Source organism: Nannospalax galili, unplaced genomic scaffold, assembly GCF_000622305.1.
Source record: "Nannospalax galili isolate Female #2095 unplaced genomic scaffold, S.galili_v1.0 scaffold85, whole genome shotgun sequence".
NCBI lineage: Eukaryota > Metazoa > Chordata > Mammalia > Rodentia > Spalacidae > Nannospalax > Nannospalax galili.
In genome coordinates this window covers 11,318,425-11,333,348 of record NW_008358866.1, presented here as the reverse complement: position 1 = coordinate 11,333,348, position 14,924 = coordinate 11,318,425, and the positions used below count along the sequence as shown (strand labels likewise).

Sequence of the window (14,924 nt, the reverse complement as noted above, 5' to 3'; positions counted from 1 at the left end):
GTTTCACAGAAGAAAAAATTTTTCCCAATATCTCTTCTGCCTTTGAAACAGGCATCTGTGCACTTTTAAAGGAATTTTTGTTGCTCATATCTATATGGAGATAACAGTTTTATAGTAGTAGCACCCCATGAAAAGATACCAAGCATTTATTTTAAAAAAACATGAGTACTTCCTTCTTCCAGGCCCTCAACCCACAGTTTACAACTCTTCTCCATCCCTCTCTAATGATTGCCAGTGGATTGTCCCACTGTCCCTTCAAAGGACTCATTGACCCTTATGGGTTCCTTTGGCATAGCCCCCCCCCCTCCATTTACTAGTGCTCTTCTTTCTGGTCATGGGTCCCAGATGTCTAACTGTTTTGCATTGTCCTTTCTACTCTGTCATCACCAAAGAAATGAGGGCCTTCCTTGGCTCCTAATGCACCCATAAGATCCTCAAAGACTCTTCGTCTGGAGCCTACACCATTTCTAACTAAATTACAGTTACCCTTTCCTTTTTTGTTCTGACTCATTTTAAACTTTGATTCTTAGAACTTCTGTCCTCTCTTGTGTTTACCTTCCCATTCCGGTTTGAGTTGCCAAAAGAGTTCTGTGTAACCAGCTGTGAGATCCAGCTAAATCATCTAAGCTGGTGCTGTTCTTAGTGGAATACATTCCAAGACACACAGCATTCTTTAGAATCCCCAAGGAGGGCCCATCTCTCTCTTTTTCACACGTCATGTTCCCATTGGATCTTAAGCTGATGTTCAACATGGAATTTAAGAAATATTGCTTCTCAAGATAGAAATGGAAATTCTTCTTGTGTCTATGGAACTAACAAGTTCAGGTTATAATGTTCTTTTATTTCCTAACCCTTTAAATTATTTTTCCTTCCTGATTTCCTCATCCTATTTAAGGTCTACCATTATTCTGAATGATTGAAATAACTTGGAGAGAAAGCTGTTTCATCAACTATATGAAGAAAATTGTTTCATTACTTTGAAAATTATAGCAAGTACCTTGTAAAGCAAGGCCACTTTAAATGCTATCTCAGGTTCCACGTCTTTGTGATGTTCTTGACCATTAATCCCAGACATTTTTTGACAACTTCAAGGCAGCACAAAGTATTGTATTTATGTAGTCAGATAGATTTAGCACTTATTTTTCACATAACTTTTAAAATAATACTCCAATTCTTAACTAAAACTGTGATAGTGCTTTTTCTATAAATAGAATTTTGAAGAATCTGATTACCTTATATCAACATAATTTACATCATTGTTTGATATATGAAGTGATTATAAAAGTCATAAAAAGCACTCTAAATATGTATTCCCTTCTATTCTAGGGTAGGAGTAGAGAACTTAAAACCATAAAATGTGTCCTTGGAGTGATTTAAGTGAAAATGAGTAAATCTTCTATTTATATTCTTGACTTAAAATGAACATTTCTTTCTTTTTACTATCACATATAGATTATAGAAAGTAAAGATTTCATTTGATACTTCCATGTATTAATGTAATGAATTTTGATCTTTGCTGCTCTTGCAGAGGACCCAGGTTTGATTCCCAGCACCCTTTGGGCCATACACAATCACCTGTAACTCCAGGTGTAGGGAATCTGATACCCTCTTCTGGCCCCTGCAGGCACCAGAAAGCCTGGAGTGTACATATGTACATGAAGGCATGCCACAGACACACAAAATATAGTAAATGAATCCTCAAAAAGAAAAACTAAGCGGCTTAAAGATAGAAATGTGACTCTTTAAAAATTATTTATTGTTTTATGGGGCTGGAGAGATGGCCCGGCGATTAAGAATACTGGTTATTCTTGCAGAAAACCCAGGTTCAAATTCCAGCACCCACATCGCAGCTAACAACTGTCCACAACTCCAGTCCCAGGGGATCTGATGGCCTCTTCTGACCTCCATGGGCATTGCATGACACGGGCGCACTTACCTACATGCAAGCAATACATGCATACACAAAAAATAAAAATTAAAAAAATTATTTATCATTTTTTAATTTTATGTGTATGACCATATTACCTGCATGTGTGTGTAAGTGCACCCATGTTGTGCAGGGCCCATGTCAGAAGAGGGCATCAGATTCCCCTGGAACTGGAGTTATGGACAGTTGTCAGGTGCCGTGTGGGTCTGGTAACCAAACCCAGGCCCTTTGCAGGAGGAACTAGTGCTCCTAATCCCTGAGCCATTTCTCCAATCCTTGAAATATGGGTCTTGATGACCTCTTTTCCTCTTAGCTGGGGAAGAACAGCAAGTGTTCGTAGGCTGAAAATATTCCTTTGTCTCTGATGGGTGTTAACATTAGGAGAAGAATCATCATGTTTCAGAATTTTAAGGACCACATCTATGGGAGGTGAGACTCTCCTCCCAGGTTGTCCATAAGGCTGAGATGCTTCCTCTTCTAACTGTCAAATGTGCTACTTCTTTTAAACAGGAGTTTGCTAGAATTCATGATTGCAAACTCATCTTTTCCAGTTGTGTAGTGTAATTAAGATACCTTTTATGAGAAACTCTTGTTATCTGGTCAAATTATAGCTCTTTATAAATGAGAAATTATTAAGAAAATTAAGGAGTTACACAACATAATAATCTTATTATTAGAGATTGTAATAAATATCTTAACTTGTATTTCAAATCAATAAGCTACACGGCTATTCTGTCACTCCTGGATCTGTGCTCTTGAAACAATCACTTAGTCCTTCTGGGTTTAATTTTGTCACCTATACAGTAAAATGGAGGATTTAATCCTCCAAAGAAGCAAATGCATGCCAATCCCAGGCTGGGTAGGAGACCAGTCTGGGTTAGAAGTGATGCTTTGATCTGTCTTTTAATAAAGATATTTGCATGCCTATACACGATGACATCTGAAACCCTTTTCAACTTTCCGGCAGCCTCTGTGACCAGTGTTCTATTGATTACCCATTAACAATGGTTTCCAACCCCTTTCCTGTTGACATTTAAGATATACACACACACACACACACACACACACACACACACACACACACACACAGATGCGCACGTGCAAAAGAAAAGAATATTTGATTACATAATAATCAAGATAATTCTAGTTTAGAAAAATGAAAATAAGTGGCATGAGTTGAGGGGGAAAAATCTTATGAAGAAACTTTCTGACTTTATGTAGAAAAAGACAGATGCTAAGAAGCTATGATTTCTACCTTGTGTGTCCATATCTCTTAATGAAGGAGGCAATCTAATACTGCCCTTGGCATGAATTCCACAGCTTCGGCATAGACTAACTGTGACTACAAGAAAAACAATAGCTGCCCACCTCCAAATGAATGGCCAGCAGCCCTCTGATATGAAAAGTTGAAGGTCAGTCTGCAGAAGCTTTCAATCGAAAGCCAATATTTGTAAGGGTGGATTGATAAATCAGCATAAATCTCAATGAGAGAAAAAATGAAAACAGGTTGTGTACCTGGCTGGATACAGATCTCTTAACATATTTTTCTACAGCAATTCTCTGGTTTAATAATTAAATTTCAATTTGAATTTTTAATAGCATGTTAAAAATGAATTAGAAAGGAATCCATAAATTTATAAAGCTCTGGAAATCCCGAAATGAGTTCTTTTGATGCAGAGAGCCAAAGGGATTCATCTTGCAGTCCGTTCCGATGAATTGGCAGCATCTTCTGGCAGTGCTGTGTATGCACGGGCTCTGAGTCTCACAGAGATTGTTAAACCCTTCAGAGATATAGTGTAAAAATACTAAGCCTCATTTTTCCTGTTAGTACTTAAAATGTTTAATTTTCTGGATATGCATGCCTAGGTGCTTAGGTAAAATTTTATTTTTTAAAGTTGTACTGATTGGTTGCTGTTCAATACTCTCTTTATAGCCTCAGCATATTGAAAAAACTTCATAATTCTTATTTGAATTTTTCCAGATAATATTTCCCATTAAGAAAATGCTGTGAACAGTTGGGAAATACACACTATTTTAGTGAAGTAATTTGGACCCAAAGTACCTTTTTGGTACTTTCCAGTGAAGGACTTAACATTTTAAAACTGTGAATGTGAGGGGCAGATTTACAAAATTGAAATGCTTTCAGAAATGAACTTTTAATTTCTTTACACAAGCTACTGATTATAGTGAGTTACAGTATTTTAAAGTAGATTTAACTATTGCTAAGAATATTTAATCTATAGATCTGTTTGAATTATGCAGCTTGCTTCCCATATAGAAATATGTAAGACGTTATTTTGTACAACACCTTATTTTCATTTTGATTTTACGGCTCATGTTTGTATAACATATGGATTGAATTAAGACTTTCAATTGTACATTTATTTACTTCTGAATGTATTAAATTACCTGGAGTTTATGCTGCTCTTGCCTCCGGGAATGACGCTGTCTCAAATATAGTAAGATCATCTATTCACAATTGTACTGCATCAACTGAGAAGCAGGAAATACATCACACACAAGTCTTTGGGCAGCCAAAATAGATGCTTCAAATGCAGGCACCTTTTTTTTGCATCTAGCAGAGCACTTCATGTGTTAAAACAGCACATATTTCCTCTTAATTTAACATGCAATCCCACCACATTTGATAGTCTGGTTTCTAAACCTGCCACAGGTTAATAACAGAAAAATTAAGGGGCTAGAGAAGCTGTGGTAGAAAACATACTGATAGCAATGAGAAATGACAGCTGACAACTTGTCTACAGGGGAGAAAACAGAAAATCTATAAAACACACAACCTGAAAAGCATTAGCGGACTGGGACCCACTCATGTGATGTGTAAATGACAAGGCAACCAAACAGTCCATAAGACCCCCTGCATAATAGAGCTGAGTGCAGTAATTGATGTGTGGGATGATGATCTTACACCATCAGGAAAGAGGATCGACCACCGCTGCCTTAGAAAAATCAGCTCTCTAGTATTCATTCGGTGGGGTTCCTGGTAATCTGAGGTTTTTTTCCTATCCTTGTAAACCTTAAAAAAATGAGAAAATAATAATATAAAGTGATCTTTAAAAGTGATCGTTTTGTTGATGAGGCACCTATAAAAGAGCCATATATAATTGGTACCTAGTAAAGGCTGCTGGGCGGGAGTATTGACTTTCTTCTCAAAGATTTCCAAAGAGAGACAGCATTAAGATTTAAGTATGGTTGGAACTTTTGGGTCTTACACTCAGTGTGTTTTATCTTTATGACTGTATCCTTGTTCTTAGTGATGCAGAAAAAAGTCTAGCAAATGTTCTTCGGACTTTTGAAGAGAAGGGACTCTGAGTGTGTGCCTGTTTACATTAGTAAGAATAATCACAGTGGTAATTGTGAAGTTCTGTGCTATAGATTTATTAGCAGCATACCACCATAATACTTTCAATATTTAATGTTTGCTAAATACATCCACATTTACTTTTGTTTCTATGGTAATTGTAAGCACAGAGATGCACACCCTTATGTTTTCTTCATGGAGAGAGATTTCTAACAGATTCTTAGTCAAGGGAGACAGGGCACAATTTAGCTAGCGTGCGGTCTCACTTTATTGCTGCTGCTGTCACGATCTATTATTTGATTCTTGGCTCTGTGCTGTCACATAATATACAGTTGTTGAAATGGTCTGCACTTCCTGTACCCTCTGACTGAAACATGCAGAGAATAGTTCTGTGAATAAGATTTTAGATGCACAGTAACAGGAGACATGGGAACTGGTGAGGGTAAGATATGAATATCACTATCTACTGACATAACCTTTTGGCTCTTCTTTATTCAGACATGTGATTTTTGTTTTAAAAAATCTATTACTTAGTATAACAATGTATATTCAGAAGTTTCAATCTTTACAAACATAGCTATCTTTCCTATTTGAAGATGCTTTCGATTCCCGTTGGCTGGACTCTTGCTTTAACTGTTTTGCTCACTAATGTTGCTAGATTTGCACGGATTTAGCCACACACTAGTTTCCAGTTTCATTTGTATCCAGTGACATGTGTTTGCAGAGGTAATGGATTTTCAGCTGTACAAGATTGCAGAACCGCAGGAGACAGAGAGAGGCCAGACCCTGTGACCTTGGTTGGCTTGATTAGCATGGCGCTGTACACATGTATATTGTGCAGATCATCAGGTCTTAGTGCTGTGGCTTCTTAGGGTGTTTATATTTTATTTTCAAGACTTGTGCTTAAGAAAAACAATGTATATCAAGTTTTCAGTTTCTTGGTTCTACCTAGCACCTCTGAATGAAACATGTATTAACTTTTAGTAGCAATCTACCTGTCTACTCATACTTAGAACCACAGCCTAAAGTTTCAAATGCTCTTGGTCATTTGTTGGTTTTGAAAGTGTAAATACTGCCCAAATAGCTTCTCTTGAAGAGCTATTTGTTTTGCAAATATCAAAGAGAAAGAGAAAGGGTTCTCTAAAAATGTTGTGTGGGTGCCCATAATTTAAACCCATGCCACAGAAAGGAAATATTATTTTCACAAACAAAACATAGTGGCTTAGTTATTTTCCATTTCTGGATGATGAATGTTTCGTGCATCTGTATCAAGTCTTTCTCCAAGTGAATGGCATACTATACTTAAAGTGAAGCAGGCTTTACTGTGGAGTTGCCAGGGTAACTGACCAGCAAGTATGTAGTTTGGCAGATTGCAGAACGACAACTGAGTACACATGGATAAAGAAATGTGCATGCCATCTTAAACCTGAGAGGGCCATGTTAGATTGTGGCTTAAAACTCTGTACATCGCAAAATGTCTGTTGTTTGTTTTTATAAAGGCAGAATCTGAGATGTTCCTATGCTAGTCACTGTGAGGTGATAGGAAGTGATGGGTACTCTTTAATTGGTTCATGTCAGGCCCTCGGGAGGGTATAGAGAAAATAGAATTATTTTGATACCATTTAATGTGAGAAGCCTTTCTTTTTGCTTCACAAGCTGGCTTATACTACTTTGCAGTGGCAGAGACTAAAGGAGGCTGTTGCTTTCTGCTGTAGATGGAGGATAGTAATCTCTAGTGTTACACCTTAAATTGTCATGTATGTATTTAATTCACTAGCATGAGACCTTGCTGGTCTCTTCACTGCTTTCTGTTGGAATGTATTCCTTCATTCTGCCGGCCTCTGTGAACTTAGTTAAATATGCTCACTACTCTTCGAGGTGCTAGAAAAGTGACAAGGAAAATAAAACTCAGTACTGTACTGCACGATGTTTTCATTTCTACAAAGAATAAGTTAGATAAGTTCAGAAGACATTCATTTAGATTATATTAAATATTCTTGTGCTCTGGATGCAGGTTGTGATCTGGAATTTTACCACCTTTAATATAGCATAAAGGAACTCCTCAGTAGCAGTTTGAAACTTCCCAATTTGACTCTCTTCCTTCCAGCTTTATTTCCCTCTGAAATAAGCCCCAGGACTGCATCCGTGGCTTGCTTCACTCCTCTGAAGGGTCCCCAAGACATCCCACTGTCGTGTCTTGCATGTTTTCATTGCTGAATGCCTGAATTCCCTATCTTTGAGTTGTAGAAACCATATTGAGTCCATTCAATTTTTTCCAGATCTTTCCAAAGTCAGTTGCTCCTCTTGTTCTTCAAGGCATTGCCAAAGTAACTGGTAGCTCTGAAATAAGCTAGGAGGGTTTTGGTCTCTCAGACTGGATGGTAACCTTGTAGAAAGCAGGGACTGGGTCTTTTTTGTCTTCATGTTTCCTACACTACTAACATTTAGGACACATTGTGGTACTGAACTGGGGAAAAATCTAAATCCTCATCCTTCTCATTCTGTTTTTCTCTAATTGACTCATTATCATTTGGAGTATGATCGTTCCCCCAGGTAAGTAGTCCTGAGTAGAAAATGGGCACTTAAAAATGCCCAGAGAAGACTTTGTGCACATTATTGCCAAGCATGCCAGGAGTCTCCCTGTGCATCCATTAACTACCTGGAAGCTTCCTTTTTTCAATTACAGTCTGTTTGTATTGTGGTTGTTTGTTTTGGGACAGGGTCTCACTCTGTAAACCAAGCAAGCCTGGAACTCATTATGTGTAGCACAGGCCTAGACTCAGAGCAGCCTTCCTGCCTCATCCTCTTCAGTGTTAGAATTACAGGCATGAGCCACCATATCTGGCTGTTATATAGCCTTTGAAGTTGTGTTTTCAGTAGTCAAGTTCTGGATACATGAAACTACAAGGCAAATATTTTAGTTCAATTTGATTTTTAAAAAAAAAATTGGCAGCAATACACAGAACTGCAGGAACAAGTTTTCACAGAGAGAAACATTTTGTGGGAGTTCTTATATTTTTATACTGAAAATTTTACTGTCAGTGATCTTGCTCTCCATGGTGTTTAGTAAGTTGTTATCTTGGTGTGAGCATTCTTGGGGGTCCTAAGGTTAATTACCACATTTACAAATCTATCAGTAACTAAGGGAAAGAACTGATTGATAGGGTTTATCTGTGTAAAAATTGCAGCTACTAGCCAGTAATGAAGATAGAATCCCCAAGAGATTGTAGAGATAACAAGGGTAATGGCAGTACTGTGTTGGTGGAGATGATGATACCAGAAGAAAAACAAGAAGCAGAAAATAATCAAACCGATTTTGCCATTTTCTGACCCTCACATTTTATGTCCTAAGTAACAGTGAATCATGAAATTGGCCCCATTTCACTTTAAAAAGTAATTTGCCCAGAATTGTGTGATTGTTGTTACTTATTTAGGGTAGAGCATAATGTAATAGATTACACTATTTAAGTTATTAGATGTCAAGATCAGGAGAAATGGAATAAACTAGTTTCTAGTAATGCATGGAGAAAGCAACTAGTGCATTGTGATAAGTATGTGTGAGTTACTCATATGGTTTGATGAGTATTCTACAATCTGACTTGCTTTATGTGGAAAGTAATTAGCACAGGGAAGGACTTGCCATCTAAAAATTATGTACTTGATTTTTAAAAAAAAGGAAAGGGGGAGACCCAAACTGTAGTAATTATGAAGATTGCCAGTTCTTATGTACTATGTTGGTAATAATGTCAAATAAAACTAAATTGCCAAAATGACAGTTATGTCTTTATTGTTTAATAACAATTAAAAGTACTAAGTATATGTAATTTTACTTTCATAGTATTTTAATAGTTTCTAAACACAAGTCAAATGAGCTTTTCCATGTTTTGTTTTAAAATCATTTCCCCTTAAAGCAAATGCTTATTCACAGTTCTCTTGTATGTTGTTTTGTTTTTCTCAGAAATTTCTTTTCAGTGAAATTCTTTGTAGCCTGAGCGGACTCATGAAGGGCATCTCATTGTCTGTCTCTTGTTTTTCCCCCTCTACTTATAGTGTACACGATTTTCTCGAAGGTGCATTCTGATCGGAATGTGTACCCCTCTGCAGGTGTCCTTTTCGTTCATGTTTTAGAACGAGAGTATTTCAAAGGAGAGTTTCCGCCTTACCCAAAACCTGGTAGGTTCTTTGCAAGGGAGAAGAAGGATGAATTTACTAAATGCTTCATTCAGTTCAGTGTGTATAATCTAGGTGGTATGCAACCACGTAGAATTGACGTTATTTAAAATGATATGGATACATGACAAATTGGTTGTTATAGGATATTTTTCGTTTTAAGAATAGAAATCTATTTATAAAAGGAAATAGTTCATTTTAAATTTTAAAAAGTGCATATTTCTGGATTCTTGGTCTTACATGTTATGCCTTTGGCAAGTGACTACCTAAATTCACATAAAAATGCTTATAGTTGTACTCAATTATGATTTTCTGTACTAAAACTCAAAATTCTTACACAGTGCATTGATTTTTTTTGAAAGAAAACTATGCATTTTTGTAGAAGAGAATAAAATATGATGTTCAGTACAGTTTTTTAAAAAAGTTTTTAAACTAAGGCAGTTTTATGAATCTTCATAATAATATAATGAAGATTAATTTTTCCTTCAAAGTAATACAAGTGATAAAATCTTATTTAATTCACTATTGGTTTAAATATGTTATTTTAAATTATCATAAGTGCCATCATATTAATGAAGATACAAAAAGAATAGTAAGAAAAACCATTAAGTTATAACTCTTAACAAATAGAAATGACTTCTGAAAATTAAATTTTGGAAGAATACATGTTTAATATTAGAATTAATGTAAATATTCTTTTGTGGATTATATGAATAGCATATTTGACAACATTAATAAAATGAAGGCAGGCATGTTCTTAATAATTGTCAAGAAAAAAAAAAGAGTCTTTTCATCAATTATTTTAAAGTATTTTCTTATGACACATTCCAAGTTTGTAAATTACATGGTTGCAACTTTTGAAGAGCAGTAAGAAGAAAGCATGTAGTTACTGAATGGCACAATAGCTTTCTCATCATTTGACTATCCATTAATATTAGTTTAGTAGTATATGAAGATTCATAAAAGGAATGCTCACGAGTGTATGAATGGGTACTGGAGATCTTTGTGAATGATAGTTGTTGTCTCACGGTGAAACTGTTCTGCAAAAGTTTAATTAAAAAGTTACAAGAAATTTGTTTTAATCTTTTTTGTATAAGATTTATAGATAAGTTTAACAGTCAAAAGAATTCATTCATCGTGTGGATTGATAAGTCTAAGGTTCTGGATGAGTGTTTTTTGTTTGTGTATTTAATTTGCTATAAATGTTTACAAAAAAAATTTTAGGTAGAATGTTTTGATTGAAACTACTAAAGTAACATGTATGAAAATAGCTGTTTTATGTCTTAATTCTGTGTTCCTTATGTAGGCGAGATTAGCAATGATCCCATAACTTTTAATACAAATTTAATGGGTTACCCAGACAGACCTGGATGGCTTCGCTATATCCAAAGGACACCATATAGTGATGGAGTCCTGTATGGGTCTCCAACAGCTGAAAATGTGGGGAAACCAACTATCATTGAGGTAATTTATTGTAAAAGAGCGATGTTATCTGTTTTTGTAATTTGTTTTAAATATTTAACTTAAAGTTACAGGGAAGTGATTTTTAAGATTTTTGTTTTGCATAGAAACATACTGGTTAATACTTAGACATGTGATATTCATCTGTGTTTTATAAGGCTTATTGTTTCATCATTTATGGGACTGGAGAGATGACTCAGTGGTTAAGAGCACTGGCTGCTCTTGCAGAGAACCTGGGTTCGATTCCCAGCACCTACATGGCGGCGGCTAACAACTGTTCATAGCTCCAGTTCCTGGGGAATCTGATGCACTCTTCTGACCTCCCTGGGCATTGTATGACATGGGTGCACTTACATACATATTAAATTAAAAAGTAGATAAAATACTTTTAAATTTCTATATTAAACATGATAGACTAAATTAGTGAAAATTAATATTTAAAATAAATGGATTAATATAAATTTTATTTCAGGAGATAAATGTAAACCTAAAACATTTATTTGTTCTGGATTTAAATTTTTCATTATATTTATTTGTGCTTGCATGTGTGTGGATGCTCATGTATCACAGCACATGTGTGGAGATCAGTGAACAACCTCTGGGATCTTTCATTCCACCATGTGGGTTCTGAGGGTTGAACTCAGACTTGATGGCAAATGCATTTATCCACTGAGTCATCTTGCTTATTTGGGCTCTAGGAGCCCTGTTTTACAGTCTATCAGGTACAAATGTTCAGGTGAGTGCAACTTTGATTTTTCTTTTCTCCAAAGTCTTAGTAAACCCTGGTCTGTGACAGCTCCTCATAGGCAAAGAGGATATGTCAGATTTTCATTTGGAATGAAAGTGTGCACAGTGATTTGTGCACCTTAGGGAAATATAGACATAAGTTAGAACTCTGTGTAGATAAAATTCCTTTGAGTTATTGCAAAATTACTTTTTAAATATATTCAGTAAAAATTATGAGAGATAAGTAAAACTAATTCACTACATGACCAGTTTAAAGGAGGAAAATATTACTTTGATAGTTGCAGAGAAAATGTTTTCAAAATTGGCTACCTGTTATTTTATTTTATTTTATCTTCTCTATCTCAGACTCCATCTCTACCTGTATTTTTCTCTACCACTAATCTTTTAAAAATATTTTATTTTAAATTTATATTTGTTTGTGCACCTGCATTAAGTTGATATGCACCATGTACATGCAGGTACCCATGGAGGACTGAAGAGGGCGTCAGATCCCCTGGAACTGGAGTTATAGGTTATGTGAGTTGCCCAACATGGGTGCTGGGAATGAACTGGGGTCCTCTGGAAGAGCATATGTGCTCTTAACCACTGAACCATCTCTCCAACCTTCACACTGAGCTCAATTTGAACAGAGGAGTAGATGTGATCTTCCTTAAACTGATAGCCTTTCCCCAGAAAAATAGCAAGCATCATTCTCAGTGAGGAGACACTAGAGAAATTTCATTTAAATTCAGGAACAGAATAAGAATGACCTCCTCCACTATGTTTATTACAGAATATATTGGAAGTCGTAGCCAGTGAAGGGAAGAACATGAAATCTAATCCCTGAGGATTTGAAAGAAAGAAATTGAACAGTCATAGTGTAGAGTCTATGGACTATTAAAAATATTAGAAAAGACTAGCAATGAGCTGTAGGATAAATATAAAAATGGTTATATTTCTATACATGAATAACAAGTACTGGGAGAATAGATGTTTCACAGAAGCTTGTATTTTAATAGCAACAAAAATTATAAGGCACCAGGAGTAAATATAACAGAAGGTATGTAATAGCTACATAAATAAGATGCTATTTTCGAGAATATGAAGACAGTATCATGGTGGCATAATTTCCCCCTAATCCATGAATTTAATGCAATGCCAATAAAGCTTGCAATAGATTTTCCTTTATTCATAGAACTTACCTGTTTTCAAATTTTATGAGGAGGGTTATAGGTCAGAAATAACTAAGACAGCCCTAAAGAAGAAAAACAAAGGGAAACGAATTTTTTTCTTGTGCATATCATGATTCCATATGGTGATTATCACAGAGGTTCAGTGACACAGGGATGAATAAATGAACTGAAAGAGTGACCCAGCAACGTGTGCATTGCTCAAGGAACTGTGATAGATATCTGAAGAGCTAGTGCCACAAGTCACTGGGAAAAGGAATGCTGTTTATTGACTAGTACTCAGACATCTGATTAGCCCTTTGGCAAAGTATAAAATTATATTCTTCATTACCAAACCCAAAGCATAGATTTCTGTAGATTAAAGACTAAATGTGACAAGCAAAATTTTAAATTATTGTATTAAAATACAGAAAGTTTTCTTGCTGGCTTAGGGGTAAAGATAGATTTCTTAAATATCACCTGCATGTTTTTTTTTTGAGAGAAAAATAAATAAATGTCACTGTTATAGGTTAACTCTTCATCAAGGAAATGATTTTTTTAAGCGATAAACTATAAAGTAGGAGATATTTTCATTCCATTTAGCTGACTAAGGGTATCTGAAATACAAAAATAAATCCTCAATTTAATAAGAAAATTGACAATTCACTGAAGAAGACCTACAAATACCAATAATAAGTCACATCTTTTTCTTTTTTAAATATTTATTATTTTTAATTTACATGTATGAGTGTATTGCCTGCATGTGTGTAAATGCACCTGTGTCATGCAATGCCTGCGGAGGTCATATCCCTTGGAACTAGAGTTAGGACGGTTGTTAGCTGCCACGTAGGTGCTGGGAATTGGGCCCAGAAGAGTAGTCAGTGCTCTTAATCTCTGAGGCAATTCTCCAGCCCCAGATGCTTATTCTTATCAGTAGTAAGGAATCTTCATATTAAGATCACAAAGAGAATTTTATTGTCATTGAAATTTGTTGCAAGTGGATGTGGGGATTTGACATAACTATGGTAGAGATCATTGAATTATCTCATGTAAATGAAGGTTGATGTACTATGTGACCTAACCATCCCACATCTATCTATCTATCTATCTATCTATCTATCTATCTATCTATCTATCTATCTATCTATACCCCAAAAAACACTTGCAAACACCCACTTCAATCACACTCCTTAAACAATACTCATATAGCAAAACACTGAAAACCCATTAAACAATAGAGACCCAAAAGTCTGCCCCCAAGAAAGTAGATGAAGAACTTGTGTTGCATTCATGCAGTGAATGTGAAGCACAAAAATGGACTGAAGCTTGTCTAGCAAAATAAGTATTTTAAATACAATATTGACCTGGGTGAGAGGAATGACCCAACTATGTGTAGATGGTATATAGACTGCCAGTACTGTAGAGTTCAAAAACAAGAAAACTAAGCAATATGTTTTAAGTATACATGCATTTGTAATAAGACTGTACTTTAAGTAAATGAGATGTTAAACGTTAAATTCACAATTTGGACTACTGCTTGGAAGAATCCAAGGGCCAAAACAGGAGAACATTATATGTTGAGGCGATCTTGAGAAAGAGGATCACATTCTTATACCTCACTGCTGACATGATTTCATGAATACATATCACATTATATGCTAAAAAAGTAATGAAATTTTAATATGGTCTTCATAGAATGCAAATATGTCCACCTAGTGTAATATACACAGTATTTTAATATATCATACTATTAATTTAGTTAAAAGTTTCACATGTCTTAAGTCATTGTTTAATCATATAAATCTATGGATTAATCAGTACATATTTATCTGAAATGTTAGATTTTAAACATCTAAAATCAATTAGGCATTATATTAGAAATAGAGGATCAGAAATAAAGCACCCTCTCTCACTGCTTTGAGATTCTTCGCATTTTTGCAGTAAGTAAAATGTGATTTGAGGTCATTACAGTACTTAAATATCTTATTAGAAGTGACAAAAACACACTGCATTCTGGTACAGCAGTTAAAATTAAACATTAGATATGAATTCAGATAATAAAATTATTCCTCTTAAAATGAAATATTCTTCACTTCCCTCAGTTGCCTGTGATTAAAAAAAGAAACATATTAGCATTTATGAAACTTAGAAT

General features: G+C 35.3%; 1 protein-coding gene across 9 annotated transcripts in view; it reads left to right on the top strand.

Moving 5' to 3' along the window:
- The window catches only part of Sgce (sarcoglycan epsilon), a 73,521-nt gene that overhangs the window by 17,950 nt on the left and 40,647 nt on the right, over nt 1-14,924 (top strand). For all 9 annotated transcript variants that reach the window (XM_008822562.1, XM_008822564.1, XM_029558347.1 and 6 more), the window contains 2 exons: nt 9,297-9,419; nt 10,723-10,880. In XM_008822562.1, the coding sequence (XP_008820784.1) occupies nt 9,297-9,419; nt 10,723-10,880 (281 nt within the window). The remainder of the gene's footprint in view (nt 1-9,296; nt 9,420-10,722; nt 10,881-14,924) is intronic.